The sequence below is a fragment of the Camelus bactrianus genome, chromosome 11, assembly GCF_048773025.1.
Source record: "Camelus bactrianus isolate YW-2024 breed Bactrian camel chromosome 11, ASM4877302v1, whole genome shotgun sequence".
NCBI lineage: Eukaryota > Metazoa > Chordata > Mammalia > Artiodactyla > Camelidae > Camelus > Camelus bactrianus.
In genome coordinates, this window is record NC_133549.1 from 80,431,270 (window position 1) to 80,450,967 (window position 19,698).

At 46.4% G+C, this 19,698-nt stretch overlaps 1 protein-coding gene across 2 annotated transcripts in view; it reads right to left on the reverse strand.

Moving 5' to 3' along the window:
• Nucleotides 1–441: 441 nt before the first annotated feature.
• Nucleotides 442–19,698, reverse strand: part of ERCC6 (ERCC excision repair 6, chromatin remodeling factor) — a 70,202-nt gene continuing 50,945 nt past the window's right edge. For both annotated transcript variants that reach the window (XM_074374377.1, XM_074374376.1), the window contains 11 exons: nucleotides 17,187–17,303; nucleotides 13,703–13,798; nucleotides 11,503–11,718; nucleotides 10,926–11,036; nucleotides 10,418–10,537; nucleotides 9,896–9,990; nucleotides 8,477–8,622; nucleotides 7,690–8,391; nucleotides 5,989–6,193; nucleotides 5,308–5,386; nucleotides 442–3,674 (listed from right to left, as the gene is read on the reverse strand). In XM_074374377.1, the coding sequence (XP_074230478.1) occupies nucleotides 3,252–3,674; nucleotides 5,308–5,386; nucleotides 5,989–6,193; nucleotides 7,690–8,391; nucleotides 8,477–8,622; nucleotides 9,896–9,990; nucleotides 10,418–10,537; nucleotides 10,926–11,036; nucleotides 11,503–11,718; nucleotides 13,703–13,798; nucleotides 17,187–17,303 (2,310 nt within the window). In that variant the 3' untranslated portion in view covers nucleotides 442–3,251. The remainder of the gene's footprint in view (nucleotides 3,675–5,307; nucleotides 5,387–5,988; nucleotides 6,194–7,689; nucleotides 8,392–8,476; nucleotides 8,623–9,895; nucleotides 9,991–10,417; nucleotides 10,538–10,925; nucleotides 11,037–11,502; nucleotides 11,719–13,702; nucleotides 13,799–17,186; nucleotides 17,304–19,698) is intronic.

A 19,698-nucleotide genomic window follows, 5' to 3' on the forward strand; every position in this document is an offset into this window, starting at 1 on the left:
ACAGGTAACCTGTAACAGAGGATCTACAAATGGCCAAAAAAACACAGAGATGTTTGGTTTTATAAATAATCAGGGAAATTCAAATTAAAACAACGTTGTTTTCAACCACAGTATTGGTTAGGAGAGGGGGAAAAGAAATCACCAGAGCCTGATACTGCCTACTGTTGGCAAGAGTGTGGAGACGGAGTCCGCTTAGGGAGTGTGAACTGAAGGAAGCAGTTTCACTATGTCTGTTAAAATAAAAAATCTACATAATTTCAAGTCCAGCAGTTCCACTGAAGATGGAGTTATACTTTACAGGAATGAAAAGATGTCTTGCATAAAACATTACATGAAAAGTTAGTTGCAAAATAATAAGGATGATAATCATCCCATTTATGTAAATCACATACGTAAAACAAAACCAGCTGCTGTAACAAAAGAGACTCCGAAAGACAGTGGTTTAAACAAGTCAGGAATTTATTTAGCTCTTCAGTAACAGGTGAAAGGAAAGCAGTTTAAGACAGGAAGGGGCCAACCTCTCCGTCCTCACCACATGACTTCTGTCCACCTCATGTCACTGCTGAAGCTCCCACCGGTCTCTCTGCCAGCAAAAGGGGGAGTAGGGAGAGGCAGCTACACCCAACTCCTTATTTAAGGGCCAATTTAGACATTCTTTTTGCATCCCATTGCCTGGCCATGTGGCCACAGTTAACTATAAGGGAGGCTGGGAAGTAGAGTCTTTAGCTGAGCAGCCACGTGTCCAGGTGAAATTCAGGACTCTTACCAGTGTAAAGGAAGAAGGGGAAACAGACATTCCAGCAGCAGTCTCTGCCACGTGTACTTGCAAATGCATTGAAAATAGCCCAGAAAAATACACACCGAATACAGTACTTATCTCTGGAACAGGAACAAGAGAGGTGGGGAGGCAGAGTATTGCTTGGAATTTTATTTACAACAGTGATAGTGTATTCATGTATTAACTCAGGAATTTTAAAAATTTCATAAAATTGTTAAATCCTTTATTGTAGCTTGATACCAACATAACATGTTAAATACATTAAATCTACCTACATTGTACAAAGCTTTTAAAGTTCTCAAAGTTAGGTTCTATCTAAATGAGTAAGTTACTCTGCGTTGTTAAAACCATTACACTGAGAGCATGTTCCTCTAAGTCTCTCCACCCAGAGGCCAGACAATGTTTACAGACACCAGCACTGAGACACAGGCGAGGCAGTGCCTACCCAAGGTCACAGCATGCTGGTGGCAGAGCGAGAACCACCTTGCCTTGAATGCATTGTAACTTTTGACCTTATTTTCTATTTGATGTGAAGATTACAACTTCCCTAGCTCAGTAAAGTCTAGATTTCAGACAATAGAGCTTTCATGCCCAAGGACTTCACACTTGGAAACTGCATCAGGACCTCAGCCTGAGAACAAGAGGGATGCAATTTTCTTATAGGCTAATGATTACAAAAGTAAAAATAAAAAAAGAGCTCCCCCTCCCAAAAAAGATACGAGTTTTGACTCCCTTCTGGGCCAAGTGGTCAAGTTGAGGAGGTACTGACCTGTTCAAAGGTCTTTTCTATTATTTCTAGATAACGATGGCAGAATGAGGAAAGTAATAGAATCTTGCTCCTTGAATGACGAATCACTCTAAAAACAGAATAAAATGAACAAGCCAGAATCCAAAAAAAGCAGCAGAAAATCCTGGTGGGAATTATGAGTCTGTAACATCTCCTGTCTAAGGGGAGGGACTCATGGCCAAGCTATTCAACAAAGTCTCGGAACAGAAAAGTAAAACCCAAGTCCTCCGTCCAAAGGCTGCACGCTGACAGCAGAGGCTCTCCCTGACCCCCAAGCCCACACCCTTTCTCTCTGGGTGGCAGGAAAAAGCATACAGGAGATCTGGACCCAGCTGCCCACTTAACAGCACGAGCAAGATGTAAACAAATGGCATGGGAGCAAGGCAGGCCTAACACAGAAAAATCAGAAAGAGGGAAGAGAACAGGCCAGAGGAAACAAATCCAAGAAACAAACCAAATGCACTGCTGACAGCTCCGGGAGACACTTTGGGAATCCAATGACTTTAAGAAAACAAGACTTCAGCGCTGAGATGATAAAACGCCAATGAGCAGGAAAGAAACACAAGCCCAAGAAAACAGACTAAGGATGAAAACAACAGCATCCCCGGACTCTCAGACACAGGACAGACGCAGCTGAAACCAAACCTCTGAGACAGGAAAGTCATGGTGAGTGCAAACGGAAAAGAGACAGGAAGACGGCTGAGCAGGAGGACAGTGATGCCCGATGGAAAGTGATCAGAATCCTTCGAAAGGCAAACAAGGACTAAAATGAAATGAAAATGTTCAAAGTTCCCTGCACAGCGTGCAAGCAGGGAGAGGGGCTGGAATGGTGCTTCATGGTAATGGTGGTAATGACGGTATATCTGGGTGTGGTCTCGAGCGACAGTTGTGGGCATGTGTGTGTGTTGGGGGGCTTATTTCTACTTACTTTTGGTTCTGCTTGAAATTTTTTTTTTTAAGATAACACATTTCATTTTCCTAAAACCAACAGTCACTGTGGGGGAGAAAAAGGTTCCTGCCCTTTGCTTAAAAAAAAGCTATTGTAAACTGAGGAAACTACAACTTTCTGCAAATGCACGTCTCATCATTTATTACCAAGCTATTTCATGCTTTACTAGTAAAAATACCTTCTAATTTAACAGTACGTTAAAAGGAAGGTCATTTAAAGGCAACTAATATGATTCAAAAGGTAACAAACCTAATCTCTTTTTGGGTGGCAAATGATAAATTTTAACATTTAAAAGCTAGGTACCAAAAACAATGTGTTATCAAATACTGATGAACCGATTTATTGAACATGTCTAACCAAATACAAGACATGTTTAGCACCGATAAAAATTCTTGAGGGTTCTGGTGTATAAGCTTCTAAATGAGTAGTAGTGTGTTCCCTGACAGCATCTTCGCGGTTAAAGAACAAATCTGTTCCAAGAATTAACAGTTAGGTCCCTGATTTTGTAATTCATTTTGGGGGAAAAAAAAAATCAACCCAGGTATTTTTAAAACTTTAAAGTTTCAGAGAAGAATTTCTTCTTCCTTAAAGTTTTAATTGTGAGGTAGCTATCATTCAAAGTAAGCATCAAATGCAGCTAACTTCCATTGACAAAACATATGATTATTAATCATGAGATTAATAATCAGAAATTTTCACTAGAAAAAGTCAATCAAAAGTTCAGAAAGTAATGTTGATCAACAGTATTCTGGCTTGAGTTTCCAAATTCCTTCGCCACCCGGAGTTCTATGAAAAGTGCACAGATTTCTCAACAGTTCTCGAAAGACACAAGACTGTGACGCTGATAATTTGGATTCGAACTCCTGCAGTATCTCCCGAGTGCTGGCCTGGCCATCGACTTGGGCCTGAAAGGCAATGAAGTTTCTCATTTCTACCAGCAGGTCATCGTGTTCTGCGCTGGAGGGCGGCGGGGCGGCAGCCTCTGGAAGGGGCACACCTTCACTTTCTAAGCGCTCTGGCAAAATCAGGTGATTTCGAGCTCTCATTTTAGCCAACAGTGAGGATGAAGTCAGGGCCCCGGATGAAGACTCTGCATCTTCCATTTTTCCACTAAAATGCTCAGAAACATGGTTTTTTCCATCTTTTTTCATCATGCCATCCTGGAGGAAGAAGACCAATGCATGGAGATATTTAATGTCCAGCCTCTGCTCCCATTTATTTCCCCAAAGGCTCCGAGGGTCATAAAGTGACACCCGTGCCCCGGGCGCTGCGGCTGATGGGGAAAGAACAAGACCCCGTCTAACACAAAGGTCTAAATCTACCCGCTCCTAGAGAACACTTCCTAAGGAAAACAGAAAACCCCAAAACTACACTATTTGTTTCATCACCACCCTGAGTGGTGAGACCAGAGGGAGGGCTGGGTGGGTGGACGCCGGGCTTCCCGAGAAGGCTTCTAGTCTAGGAAAATGCCTGCCGGGGGCACGGGTTCTGTGGGCTTTTCCGGTTCTTCCGCCCACATTTTCCCAGACCTGGGCCCTGGGGGCTAAGGAACACTGTTGTAGCTGCACTTCTTTCCCTTCACTTTTTTTATTTTTTAATATTTGCTGAACCCTGCTCTATTTTTTTTTTTTTTTTTTTGGAAAGGGGAGGTAATTAGGTTTGTTTATTTAGTTATTATTATTTTTACTGGAGGTACCAGGGATTGAACCTAGGACCTCCTGCATGCTAAGCATGCACTCTGCCACTTGAGCTATACCCTCCCCCTTCCCTTCACTTTTAAATCTTTTTTTTTACTACTTGACACCTCATGTGAGTTTCCTTAGAACAGCCACACAGCTCTGACTTCCCTTCACATTCCGACTGCTAAAGAACGGAACGTGGGAAGTCACAGCAGGCTCTCTGTTCCTGAGTGTGCTCGCGTTCATCTCAGACGGGAATCTGAACTTGGGAGTTCTCAAATTTTATAATTAACATGACCCTTAACTGGAAAAAAAAAAAACAGACTATTAAATGAGAAGAGTAAGGTCTAGTATTTACTCTCAGGGAAGCACTCAAGGTGAACACTCGGGGCTTACAGGGCAGGGGGAGACCAGCACACAGCCCCGGCAGCCAGTAGATTACAAACGACACCCACGGCAGTTTCTGGTGCCCAGCATCATGTTTCAGTCGTACACGTACGAACATGTGCTCCTTTTCAGATTCTTTTTCATTATCGGTTACTACAAGATATTAAATAAAGTTCCCTGTGTGATACAGTAGAAACTTGTTTATCTATTATATTCATAGTAGTTAGTATCTGCCAATCAAAAAAAAATGTAAACAGTGAAATTATAATAGACTGGAAGTTCTTAGTTTGTGAAAATTCAGCAAACTGCACACTTAGGACACATACACTTTGTGATTATGTATTATCAATACAAAATTTTTAACTAAAAAAAAAAAGAAAAACCACTCAAGGCAGTTTTTTCAACCTTGATCCTTTGGAGCTAGGACTTCACCTGCGGGTGGGGCTGGCTGTATGCGCAGCAACTCACACATCACCTATCCTTGTATCAACTTTTGGAGGGCAAAAGAGAGATCCTACTGTAGATCTTGGGTTAAAGACTTTGTCTTTTCTAGGAGGTTGGCTGGCCCTTTCAAGTTCAAATGAAAGTGCTCCATGAATCAGAGCACACAAGACAAACACCAGATGTCATTATGCCAGCGCTTTGCTTCACCTGCGGGATTGGGGGAACTTCTCATGGCGGTTCAATGAAGTCTCACAAGGGGAAAGCAGACAGGCCATCATGTTACCTGGCATTTCTCCTTCGGAGATGCTGAAGGAGGCTGCTGCACAGAGAAGCTGGAATTCCTTTTCTGACCAAATCGGCTCCTAAATGAGGAAAAGAATCACAGAGGATAAAATGTTTACTTCGTGACTTAGAGATGAGAATGCCCTGTCCACCACGAAAAGCTTCGTGGACGAATTCCCCTCTGCACGGTTACTCTTTCACAGCCGTGCGTGACGCTTCTGCTCTGTCCCCTAGACGCCTGTTTCCCCCGGGAAGCCACTACTGCTTCTCAAGTAAGGACCACTAAGATCCTTGGTCAACACATGATGGAAACCACCCACAAGTTCTAGGCAGGAAAACCACTCTGAAAGAGCGCACTGAACGGCACAGGAATTACTGGTTGCTGAAACGTGACTCATCATATTAAAGTTTAATCCTCATTCAGTATCTCTTACTATTTTTAATGATATCTCTTCAGCCAAACAGATCATTTCTCCCTTCCCTGAAAAACCAGCTTCGGAAAGGAGGAACTGAAAGCCAAGATGGTAAGAGTGTAAGTGCACTTCCCCACGCCACGCAAATCGGGCTGACCCAGTCCCTCCCTGAGAGATGTTCTACCCCGGCAGATGAACAGGAGGAGGTGTCCACCTGCCCTGACCTCATTCCCAGCCTGGGCAAGCATGGCGGGGCCGCAACCTCTTACTTTCTTCCTGCTGGTGCACCGGCCACGCCCCTTTGGCCGGTCCAAGTGGGAACACCGGACGCCGCTCCCAGACACCGCTGCCGGGAGAGCCTCAGCGCTTTGAGGGCATCCTGGGCCACGCGGTTGGCCTCCGCCTCCACCAGCACGTAGTCCGGATTGGCTCCGTCCATGATGGCATCATGCTTCATGACACTGTGCACGCCGACTGCGAGAGCAAGAGAGACAGCGAACGTGTTATTTTGGTATTTCGTACACCATCAAGTGCTTCTTCTGTACAGTCTGGGGCACCGCCGGTGGAGACAAACTAGTGGATGTTTTTGGCTGCTATTTCCCTGGGACCTCCGGGACCTCAGAACCTTCAGATGCTGCAGCGCCTCACCAGCATCCCTGCTGGACGCAGGAGGGACCATCGACTGTCCCCGCTATGTAATAACTGAAGCATAACATTTTCATTACCGCACTGCAACACCGCCTCCTCCCTGCTATCTGGACAATAATAAAACCTTCTACTAATACATTCTTTATTGAAGGGGGAAAAATATAAGAATATGAACCCAAATTAGAGAATTTCTAAAAAGTAATGATCACGAAAACACTACATATCAGAAGAATCTGAAGCATTTATCAGTGGAAAATTCAGAACCTTAAATACTTAACAGCAATAAAAAGGAAAGAATAAAAATAAATGAACTAAGTTCCAAATGAAATAGTTTTATAAAAATTAAGACCAAAAAGCTCAGCAAAACACAACAACAAAAACGAAAGCAACAAGGAAGATAGTAATGAAGATAAAAGCAAAAATTAATGACACAGAGAACAACCACGGATCTAACTAATAAATCAAAATCCTGGTTTACTGGGGGGGGGGAGGGGATCACAAAATAAACTACTAGCTTAACCTGATCAAGGAAAAAGGGAGAAAAATATACAAAATTAGAAATGACAAGGGGGAAAGTATCGTGAAACAGAAGCCAATTTTTTAAAAAATTGTTACAAGAGTGATTTCTGTGCCTCCATGTAAAGGAATTTGAAAATGAGACAAAATAGCTCACTTCTTAGGAAACAGACCAGGAACTGCAGAAAAAATAGTTAGCAATGGAGATGCCACACGTACATAAACCTGCATTCCTGAACAGAGGCCCACTCAGCGATCTCTGGTGACTTGAGGCCGTCACACTGGGAAGACGGTGACTGGTGAGGCCTGAACGAGATGACAGTCTCAGGGATGACTAAGCTCCCCAGGACCACCTGTCCCCAGGGCCCTGAGCAACTGTGGAGTCTGCATCTCTAATTTCTCTCCCTAGATATTAGCCGTCAGCTTTCCTACTCCCAGGGTGCCTGCCTCTGGCCATGCCCCTGACTCTCTCCCCCAGGATCTGTCACTCTAATCTCCTGTGGTTGGAAAATCAGATAAACACAGCATGCAGAGACATCTCCTACGAATGTTCCGATGGTACAAATCTATTTTAAGCCCTGCAACCCTCCTGGATGTGCTTAGTAAGTCAAGCACTTTTGTTCTCCCAAGGTTCAAAGACCCCTAGGTGTTCAGGAAAGACAGGTGAATATAATTTTCAAAAATGTCAATATGTTTCAAATCTGGGTTTTAGAAGAAGAAATCCTTTTTGAGTTGAGAGCCCCATTCTGCACCCACACGTGATCTTCTTCCTAGCACACCTGTGGCAAACTCAGCAAGAGGAGTACCTGATTTTTTGAAAAGCTTTTCCAGAACATAATCGTCACTGCTGGGTTCCTGGGTCTCACTCTCGTTTTCAGCGTCTTGCCTCTGGTACTGCCTCTTCTTCACAAGGTGTGGGATTCGGGTTCCCTCGAACTTGGCATCTCTGCCACGTCTGGAGTTCTTAGGCTTTTGCTTCGGCCTCGGATGTTTCTCCAGGGTCTCTTCTTCTGCCACACGATGCTTCGTTTTTGACTTGTGCTTGTGAAAATTATTTTCTGTTTGCTCATTCTCCCAAAGAGGTTCTGTCGGAGCCTGGCAGCTTTCTCTTTTATCAGAAAGACCCTCCCTCTCATCGATGCTGTCCTCACCAGGCGCCCTGCATGCTTTGCTGACTCTTGGAGAATCTGAACCTTCCCCATTTCCACTCGTCCCTGCTGACTCCTGTGGTCTGGACGCCACATCCAGCTCTTCTCCAAGCCTCTCCCCGCCGGCGGGACTGCGAGGTGTCTCGGGGCCATCACTCGGAGGACCACCTTGATTAGAAATGACTGCATTCGCTTCAGCGCCTGGAGCTGCAGATTTCTCTTCAGAGGACGCGGCATCATTTGCAGATGTGTTAGAATCAGGAAACGTTTTGCCCATCGGGACGTTAGGGTCTGTTCCAAAGGCCGGTGGAAATTTTCTTTTCAAATGGCGTTTGGGTGTCTGAACATCTGAACCAGTTCCTGTGAAGGGGGAAACCATGCGGATGTTACGCTGCGTAACTCTCACGTCATTCATTACTCGAAGTTAAATTATTTTCTGTAATACCTGCAAATATAGCGCTCGTTTCAGTGCTCTGGGATGTATCGGGACTAGTCAGAGTAAACAGCTCATAAAGGTCATTGGACTTGAAAAACCGTCTTTGCTTTGGGTCTTTTAGGACTCGATTTGTCAAAAACTGCTTGAAGATTTGTCTAAAAAGATAAAAATTAAACCAGTATGAAACAATGTTTAGCTGTACCTCAAAATTCTAATTATAAAACAATATAAGAGACATAATTAACTGTAGCTGTACAAATATCTAAATAATCCCCCAAACTTTTAGCCTCAGAAAATTACAATTCAGGAAGAACATAAAACATCAGGTGGTCTCCTATGTTTTACAGAATTTAAATTAGAAATAACGCCTTATTATTATTTACACCCAGTGAGATTTTTCAACTTCCAAGATTCATCACATTTCAAGAAACACCTTTTCACACGCGTTCATCCTTTGACGCCGCCTCTCTGAGCTGGAGGGGGTCGGCCTCCCTGCCTCCTGCCCCCAGGCTCCCCCTGCCCTGTCCTACTCAGGATCCTTCTGTGACGGGAATCAGGAAACTGTCTGATGGGCTTTGCCAAGTTTTCACCTGGGCCCTTCTCACCCAGCTTCCACCTGCTGGTCCACACTCCACGCCGAAGCTCCACACCACCGTCACTCTGGCCCAGATACACCCACAAAGGAGTCCTGCCTTCTCCCAGGTGATTACTCTTCAGGCTGAAGTGTGCATCTGAGAGGAAGCTCTCCCTCACAGGACTCAACTCGGCTCCAGGCCTCTCATGACAAGGCGCCTGAAGAACACGAACCGGGAGTGGCCCTGCGCACGGTGGGAAGCGGGGGGCCTCCCTGCAGGGGCTGGGGAGAAGGTGGCACTATCCCTACGCTACCAGGGAAGTTTCCCTGCCGAACCCCCCGGTCCCTGTGCAGTGAGATGGAGCCAGAAGCAGGTGTCCTGGTCAACCTCTAAGCGGCATCGGCGCCAAAGCCCGCCAGCCCCGCCCTGATCACACCGCGTGGGGGGGGTGTAAGCCGCAGTGAGTGCGAACTTCACCTCGGTCACCTCTTCACACTTCTGTGAAAGAAGACGGCGCACGGCAGTAGGCAGGAACATTTCTCTCAAACAACAGTTAACAGAAAGTTTACACATATAGGTTTAATAAGATAGAAAAACAATCAGGTTCAAACACGTTTTTAAAAAAACACACAATAAGCCATCTAAGCTTATTTTAATGAAAAAAATACAAAAAACAAAACAAAATAAACACACACACACACATATCGTGTAAATTATAGCAACTACTGCTCTAAGATGGAAAGACATCTTAGAGGACTAGTTTAAAACTCCCCTGCAGCAGACGCTGGGGGCGTCCCGCACACACGCGGCCAGGGGAGCGGCCCCGGGGTGGGGAGCGGCCGTGCGCACTGACCGGTGGTAAATCTTTTCCTCGATGGTGCCCGCGGTCAGCAGCCTGTACACCGTCACCTGCTTCTTCTGGCCAATCCTCCACGCGCGCTCCCGGGCCTGCGGCAGAGAGACACGTCTCAACGAGGGCCCTTCTCTGCGACAAGCGCTGACTAACAGCTGGTGGCTTCCCTCCACTCCCGAAGTTAGAAGTGTGGCTAATGAGGCTAGAAAGACCTAAGGCTTACTGAGGAGATAAACAGGCAGGTGGCAGAGACTGACCGGGCCGGCTCTACCTGAAACACAAGGTGCGTCCGTCCCCACCCACATTCTCTCTTTATCCAGGTCTAGTGTGGGCGCTATGGACAAACTGGGAAGACCCTTCCTGTCTGTGACACTTCAGGGTGTCCCCTCTAAGCTGAAGACAAGGCACAGCCAAGATGTGAGCTAGACACTGAGGCCAGCCAGCATGGCACCAAAGGACACTGCTGAGTGACACGGTATGCCACTGACACACTCCTTTAAATACATAAATAAATAAACAGACCTGCGTGTCTGTACTTGGGTTCCAGTCAGGATCATAGATGATGACTCTGTTTGCCCCCGTCAGGTTGACTCCTAGGCCACCCACCCGAGTGGTCAGGAGAAACACAAATACGGACGTGTCCTAGAGGTAAGATGCACAACACTCAGTATGCACATCTGACACCAGTCACAGCTCCTCCCCGCTGCCCTGCCACACTCTACACATGGACACTGGGTCCCAATATGAGCAAAGGGCTATGCCCTAGAGACCTCTGGTCAGTCAAGATCCCACCTCGCAGCTCCCACTTTTAATATCCATCATATTAGCAATATTTAAAAGCTGGGTTTTCAAGAAGGAATACACATTCTTTGTTTAAGCACATACACACCCCAAATAATCCAGAAGTGCACCGAGTTAAAAGCACCCACTGCCCAATCCCAGATGTAGGTGCTGTGGGCGCAGCCCTCTCCTCCCTCGCCGTCCGCACCTGGGGGCGCTATGTGACTTTACCGCTACGTTCACTTGTTACCTCGTTGTATCTTGCAATCAGTGGCTGCCTTGAAGCTATCGCAGTGGTACCATCCATCTTGAGGTAGGAATACTTTCGGGCTCTAAGGAATACTTCAAGTATGTCCAGCATCTGTATGGGAGAGGCGGTGGGGGATAAGAGCTTCAAAATCAAATGCACACCTGCAGTGAGTTCTCCACCTGTGTGTGAACACTCACACCCTCCCCAATAGGCTGGAATTAAAAGGGGTTTCTTGGTTCAAGGCAGATAAATATAACCACTACAAAAGAATTTTTGGTATTTCCATACTGTTCATTCCTGCAAGTTTTGTAAACAGCAGGGCATTTATCTGAGTCCAGACCCAAACTCATCAGCGCCCCAGAATCACATGGTAAATAAGCCTTTTTAAAAAAGCCAACTTCTGGGCACAAATTCTAGAGAAAGATCCAATCCCCAAAGAGATGTGCAGGCTGCCACCTCAGTACCAGTGGGTGGCTTTGCCTTTGGAATCGTTATTTTAGATTAAATCGCATTTTTTGAATTAATGGTTGTAAGTACAAAGAATTGGCATGGTTCCACATGAAGTTTGTACACGCACCTGTCTTGACTGAGAAAAGAGCAATACTCGCTGGCCCTGCTTGTGCCATATTTTCAGCAAGGACTCAACAACTATCATTTTCCCAGAACGTTTCCAGTAGCCAAACTGATCTTCCTCCAGGTCCTCATCTGGAACACCTTTCACATTCTTGGGGCCTCCAGAAAAGAGGTCAGGGTGGTTGCAGATTTTTCTTAGGGCCACAAGTCCAGAGAAAATCTATGGTATAAAAGAATTACGTGCACTCAGATTACTCCATGTAAAATAACATTCACTCGGGAAGGAAAGGAAGGAGGCTGTTTGAAATGCAACACAGATTAAAAAGTAATTCTTCATCAGCTTCTTAGTTTCCTCCCAAATCACAGCATGTTAGGAGCTGGAAGAAACCAACCTTACACATCCTCTTTTTTCCTGATAGGGTAAGTTCTCTAAGACAAAAAAAACCCCGTCGGACCAAACATGTCTACCACCGTCATATTCAATGGCTAACAACTTATTTTCCCTCTAAGAAAAAAGGTACGCAGTTCACAGTATATAAAAAACTGACTCATCTCTCAAATATAAATAAAAAATGTCATGCCCGTCTAATACTTGGAGAAATCTGTCATGTAACTTAGCGAATGCATTTAAATACTGCACTCCTAAGGACCTCAGTGAAAGTTCCATAGCTTAATATATGAGTCAGGGGTTGAAGTTCCATTTACCTTTACATTAGTGTATCAGGAAACATACACGGATGGGAAAATGCACAGGAAATACATGGATGGGAAGGATATGCAGGATGGTTCACGCAGCAGGAGAGGAGACCCAGACTGACAGCCCGCCCGCCCGCCCGCCCGTCCCAGCAAGAGGGCATCTTTCACAGCTTTCTGCATGTGACTCAGATCACACTCACCAGTATAGAAGCTCAAACGGGAAAAAGGTAAATCATAAAGCAAGCCAAAAATCAGAGTACGGTAGTTTTAAACTAGTGAACAGTTAAATAAGCAATGAAAGATCTGAACAAAGCAGCAACAGTGCCAGCGCTCGCCTGCCCCCTCCAGATCTGTGCTGCCCAGGACGGCAGGCGCCGGCCACACGTGGCTGCCAAGACAGGAAGCGTGGCTAGTTCCAAATGAGAGGTGCTCCCAATGTAAAATGCCCAATTTTGAAGACAGTATAAAAAAGAATAAAATATCTCTGTAATTTTAAAATTTTAATTATATATTAAAATTATACTTTAGACATATCAGGTTAAATAAAATATATTACCAAAATTGAGTTCACCTGTTTTTCTTTTTTTCTTTTTTTTTTCTTTTTATCTTTTCTACTGTGATGACTAGAACATTCACAATTACACGTGTGGCTTGTGATAGGCCACCTGAGGCTTCACAACTTGGAGGCACATGAAGATAAGTTAAGGGGAGATACAGGAGAGAGGAATAAATGTGAATGACTTAAAAGTCTCCATGCTAGATGAAATAAATTGTGAGAGATGGTTAAAAGAACAGAAATGACGTAATCTGGAAGAAAAATCAGGTGATGCTGCAGAACACAGGCAGCCTCGCCACCCACATTCATCTCCCTCTGCCTCCACGTAAAAAAGCAGCAGAGTGCATTTCAGAGCATCCCTGCTACTCAGCTACACTCCCGACAAGGACGGACCAAGGACTAAGGGAGCCTTGCATGTCACATAAAGTACAGTTCACACTTTAAGGTACTGAAGCACAAAGAAGCTCAAGTGTTTACATGAACTTACTGCACGTGCTTAATGAACAGACATTTACTCACAGCTATGGCTGAGTATAGCCCGTAACTAAAATGTTACTACTTATTAAACAGAAACGTGTAATAATAGTTCTTCCTCTGTGCACCTGCTAACCCCAGCAGTCGGGGGCTGCCCCCTACACTCTGGACAGGATCAGCAGTCCCTGTCGGACTCCCCACGCCGATCCTGCTGTCCATTGCGTTCTCCCACTAGACCACACGGTGCTGGGTTCAAGCCTAACACTGCTGCGGTACAGATAAAAAGGGAGCGTGCTCAAATGAAACTGTGGGTCCTCACACTCCTGGAAGGGCTTCAGATAGAGGGAAGGTTCACACCCAGGTGTTTTCAAGAGGGTAATAACAGCGAATCCATGACTAGGGCTTGTTTCCTCCCCTACCCACCCCTCACTTCCCTTGGACCACAAGTCATTTCTCCAGCTTCCATTCTTCAGCTGACCTGCAACTCTCCATTGAGAATTCTGTAAACTTCTTTGGAATCGATGAAACTTTGGTAGACTTTATGTTGCTCATCTGTGAGTCGGCAAAATAAGACCTAGCGGGAGAATAAAAACAGAATTGAAAAGAAAAATTTAACAGAACAAAATAATTAAAATATCAACAAAATTTCTAATCAAAAAAGCACAGTGTACACAATTTAAACAACGTAACTCTTATTAAAAACAGAAAAAAAAACAAACAAAAAAACCAGTACTGCATCTCAGAGTTGAACAAAGAACAGTTCGCCCCTCTCCACAGCCCCCTCCATTTCTGTCATCCATCCACCTTTTGGTCCCCATGCCACTTGGTCCCCACCCCTCTATTCCACCCGTCCCCAAAGACTGGCTTTCTGGTCACAGGAAAGTTTGAGACCAGGTGCACAGCGTTTCCTCCATCCTAGCCTTCAAGTGCCCAGACCACCTCAGCTCCCAAGCCCCTCACCTCAACTTGACTTCAGCACACCTGACCAGGGACCTTACCCTTGCCTGGCTTGCCCTCTTTCCTGGAGTTCTAAGCCAAACACAAGTTTACCAGACTCGGCTCTGACAACAACCCCAATCCTGCGAGCCCAACTGTGCCCACCACCCCATGCCATCACCCTCCCTGACTTCAGCCTCTCAGCCCACCTCTTTGTTCCAAGACCACTGCCACCACCTCACGGCCTGACTGCGCCTTGGCTAGTCATAAATCCATGGGATTTTCCTTCAGCTACCCCTCTGCCACCCACTGATCTGCCCTGTAAACTTCCAAACGAAGAACAACTCAACTGCCTGCCTTCCCTCCTCCTTTCTGTAAGTGCTGGGCACTACCGGAGCCCATCCCACCTGGGCAGCGTGCTCCACTGCCAGCCCCTGGTCACTAGGGGAGTCCTAGGCAGGACCCCTACTCAGCCCGTCCTCACATCCCGATGGCTATGACGAGCTCCTCTCTCCCCAAGCCACCCACCCACCACCCACATGTGCCTCAGCTTCCACTTAACATCATCAAACAGATACAAAACAAGAGAAACAGAACCTGAAGCCATCAGTCACAGTTCCCCAATCGTCACTCCCTAAAAGGTAGCTACTTCCTCATCTGCTTCACCTTGTGGTTTTGCCTTCATCTCAGGCGCAGAGGTCCCTGCATGGGATCCAGGACAGCCCTCCCATCTTTGTACCAGATCTGAAACCCACCCACATCCCTCAGGGCAGTGCTCCACGCCTTACACTCCGGGAGGCTGAGGGGAAAACTCCCTGAAAGAATGTGTATGATCACCACCTCCACTTCCTCCCCTCCCAGCCATTCCTGATCCGGCACAAGCCTGGAGGGCGCTTCCTCGGACACCAGTGAACCTGCCATGGACGGCTTCACCAACGCCCTCCTAGCCGCCAGACACACGCGCTCCCATGGCCTCACGATTCCACCTCCCCTAACCCACCTCCTGCTGCCCTGCCTCGGTCTCCTGTCTTCCCAGCCAGCTCCTCCTCTTCTCTCCTCTCCCCAGTGTGCAGTTCCCCTGGGCTGCGTGTCTCTTCTCATTCTACACAGACTCCTTCAGCCAGCCATCCCTACGCCTGACTTTAACATCTTCCTGGCTCCAAGGTCACGGCTATGCGACAGCCTAGAACTCTCCCCAGGGCTCTGGGCCCACAGGTAACTGCCTTTCGGGTAAGCAGGTGCTCCATGGGCACGTCCAGTACATCCAGCCTGAGCTCACCAGCTGTCTCCTCTGCATCCTCATCCTCATGAAGCCTCTGTGCAGCAGAGCCATCCGGCATCTAATCCGGAAACCTGGGCATCCTGGGCCTGTCAGCCCCCTCCTGCCAGCCCGGCCAGCTCCTCTCCCCTCCTGAGGACTCCATCGGACTGGCCGACTCAGCCCTTGGCCTCCAGTTTTTCTCCCCTCCGATGCTTTCATACACTGCCTGGATAATCTTTCTAAACTATGAACCTGAGTGTTTATAGTCTTAATTTCTTACATTCACATTTCAATCCTTTATATACAACGGCAAGAGAAAAATCCTTCCTTTCAATCACAAAGTTAACTGAATAAACGAATCAATTCACCAAACTGTTCATTTGTCTATCGTCTGCATATCACTTTCTCCAGGTTACACGGCATTTTCAGATGGGTAAGACAGAGCCCCAACCTCAGGGAGTCCCCGTGTAGCAGGGACTCCCATGCAGAGCCCTGTGGGATCTTAGCATCTCTCTGTGTGTTTGCTGGGGGATAGAAATCCCAGCTGTGGGGGGGGGGGACATAACATGTAAATACAAAGCCAAGTGGCAAGTGTTTAGAAAACATAAAGAGATTTGTCTTGGCTACTTCGTGGAACCCAAGGAGACATTCTGGGATTCCACAATGAAAATAAATTGGTACAAATCAGCTAAATCAGTATTCCTGGAGGGGACAGGGACACGGAAGGTATGTTGGTAGGTGGATGAGGAGCCTTGGAAAAACTAATCCGGTCCACAGCAACTGGCTGATGTGGAAGTGAGACAGCTCAGGGCACTGTGGCCTGAGTACCTGGCAGGAAACGGAGCTCAGTAAGGGGACGCTAAGGTCAAGGGCTGAACGTGGAGATGAGTTCTGGGGAGAGGGAAGAGGCAGGGACAAAAGCAGCCTTGATGACAGAGCTCCAAGATCTTTTATCATTTCAACAAAATCTACGATGCACTTTCTTTTAGATGCTGAACAGAAGGTGTAGTCATCTACTAAGATGATAGGGCACTAGGATGGAATTTAAAAGGATGATCCTTTTAAAACCTGAGTCAGGCGACATCACTGCTTTGTTTGGTAGCTCCCCATGGACTGCCTCCCCCATCAAGAGTAAAACCCAGAGTCCCCACCATGACCAGCAGGCCCCTGTGATCTGGCCTCTGGCCAGCAACCTGGCTTCTCCCTCTAACTGCCCTCCTCGGGGCTCCTGCCCTCCAGCCACACTGGCCTCCCTGCTGGGCCCTGAGTGTACCAGCACCCTGCCACATTCCAACCACCTGGAATGCTCTTCTGCCAAACCCCCATGACTCACTCCTTCACCTTCTTCAGGCATCTGCTCAAAGGTCAGGTTATCACTCTTCTCTGACCACCCCTTCGGAAAAGCCTGCCTCCCCAAATCCTGGCCCTTGGCACCGCCCTAAACCCCCTGCTTGTTTTTAATCCACATTTATCACCACTTGCCATCTGATATTTCTGTATGACTCTGTCCCCACAAGAATGAACGTGAGCTCCCTGGCAACAAACGGGTGCGTGCTCGCTGCTATCTCCCAGGTATGGGGTTGGTGCCTAATACAAGCTGTAGCATGAACTGGGGACTTGCAGGCACACACAGATGTAGACCAGCCCGCCCCACAGCGCCAGCAACCACACCCTTGGCCTCACCAACCCTGCGTGTGAACAGGAGAGTGAATGGACAGGCACACCTGTGCCTCAGGCTTGCTTGGTCGCCCTTGGATTTACAGACCTGTTCATTTTTATCTGGCAATGAAAGGCTCATTTTGACGTCCGACTTCATCCTCCTCAGCAGGTACGGATTTATGGTATCGCGTAGGACACACGCACACTTATAAGCAGTTTTAACCTTTAATAAGAGAAATGGGGAAACAATTACTACACATTTGAGGAGTACATTTATTCCTACCTCTCGACTGATTCTGATGCTTTAAATTTTTTTTTTAAAAGAATGACCAATGGTTGTACAGAATTGTTGGACGTGGTTGGAAAATGGTTGGTAAAAATTAGCATTAAGTTCTAGGTACTCCCAGGAGGTGATAGCTTTTATAATAATATCATTAGTGAAAATAAAAACTTTTTATGAACCAAAATGTACAAAAGAACAACCAGTAATTCTGTGCCCTGTTCCACCTCTATTTAATTACTATTATTTAGTTAAACTCGAAAGCAGAGTTGTTCGGTTCTCGACCACCCTTTAGGGAAAAAACTGCTTTCAAACAAATCTCAGCTTATAATCTTGTACTCTCCAAAGCTAAAAGGAACTGCTACTCCACAAGACTGGAGATCAAACGCTAACCCGGGGGAAACGCCGTCGCAATGGGAACACCAGACAATAAGTAGAGATTACTGCCCACTGGAGACTCGGAGAGCGAGCTCAAGAAAGCCCTATGATCCCAGAAACGAAAGGTCACTCCAGCCTAAGATGGAGCATATGGGTCCGTAATGGTACAAAGCCGCACGAGATGGGTATTAACTGTACGCAGGAAAACAAAGACCCACAGCGCAGGAAACCACTCCCTCTGCAAGTCACTTAAAGGCAAACAAAGAATTCACTAAATTATTGATACTTTAAAAAAAAAATCTAAACAGGCTTAACAACCTAGTAAATTACTACTTAATGGAATAAGAAAATTTCCAAGCAATGCTTAAATTTGAGCCAAGTTAGCTGCAAAGTGAATAAGAAAAAGAGATCAACCATACAGAAATTCATGCCAATAAGATTAACGTGGTAAAAAAATAAAACATTTTAAAAGATCCTAAGAACACCTCATCACTCAAGTCAATACACACATACGTGCATGCATGTGTGTAAACCTTGTATGCATAAATATTAAAACAGTTTTACTCAGACCAGCAGGAAAACAGCAAAGAAGCTCCACTAATCAACAACTTGTAATTAACGAGAACCCTGTAAATGTATCATTCAGACCTTGATAAAAATTACCTTTACAATGATCAGGTATATTTTATGGTTTGCAATGCAGAGATGATTAAATTTCAGAATTAAACAAGACACTGCAGTCCTACCAAGGGAGCAAGTACATTGTTTAAAATCTTCCTAAAAATACATACCGTGTGTTAAGGAAACACTGCTCGCATGCTGGCGTCTACCCCCAGTTCTCTCCTCCAGAAGAACGAGGGAGCTGTGGTGGCGCTGGAAAACCAGGGCTGGGCTGCTCAGTGGCCTGGCAGTCCGCTCCCGCTCTCTCCTGCCTGCCCACCCTTCTGGAGAGTTCTTTCCCCCTCCCCTGCTCCTGGCCCATTTGCGGTGAACTCGCCAGGGTCGGAGCTCAGGCTGGGGATGGGTCTGTTTTTCACACCTAGCTCTCCCCAGAAGAAGATCTGAAGCTCTAGACTGGGGCGGGGACGTGAGAACAGGGAAGACCAAGAGACCCTGTTTTAGTCTTGACATCAGGCCACATTCTCCAGCCCAGCTTTCCTGGGGCTCCTGTGCTTCCGGCAATAGAGATGACTCTGTGGTCAACTCTTGACTGTCTCTTGTGTCGGTGTCTCTGTGAGTAAAAGCAGGTGGTGGGGCTCCAGCTGTGTTTCTCCATCACTCCCACCTCCCCAGTGCCACGGAAAGTGGACATTATGCTGAGCACGCCCCCACTTCCTTCCTGCTCCTGACAAAGCAGAGTGGTAACTACTCCCCAGTCCTGCCTCTTCCAGAGCTGAGTGACCTTAGGCAAGTCGCCAGAATGCTGAGTCTCAATGCCCTTGAGCACGAAACGAGAAGGTTCAACCAGATGTCTGCTCGGGTTCTTTTCAGATCTAAACTCCCCTGCACGAGCTTAACACACAAATCCAAGAAGCGGCCCATGTTTTTGGCAGTTACTGTTCCTGCCCCTTTTAGGTCCTGATCCTCCCTTGCCCAGGAAGCCTGTCTGGCCTCCCACAAGCTCTGACACTGGCACCATCCCTCATCACAGTCCTCACTACCCTGCACCCTGATCATCTGTTTCCTTACCACCTCCCCTCCGCGCACTCTTCCCTGGGCTGGGAATACTGTTTGAGGGCAGGTTCTGACTGTCAGCCATCTCCCATCATTTCAGCCCCAGCCTGACACAATAAATATCTGCTGACAGGCTACCTTCTGGAGACTCGGTCATTTTTGGTGACTATAGATGTCAACAAAAAAGAGCAAATAAAAACCACACCTCTGACCCAAGGACTTTACAGTCTAAAAAGGAAAAAAGATTAAGCGCACAAACTCCTGAAACAGGGACTTCGGGGAAGAA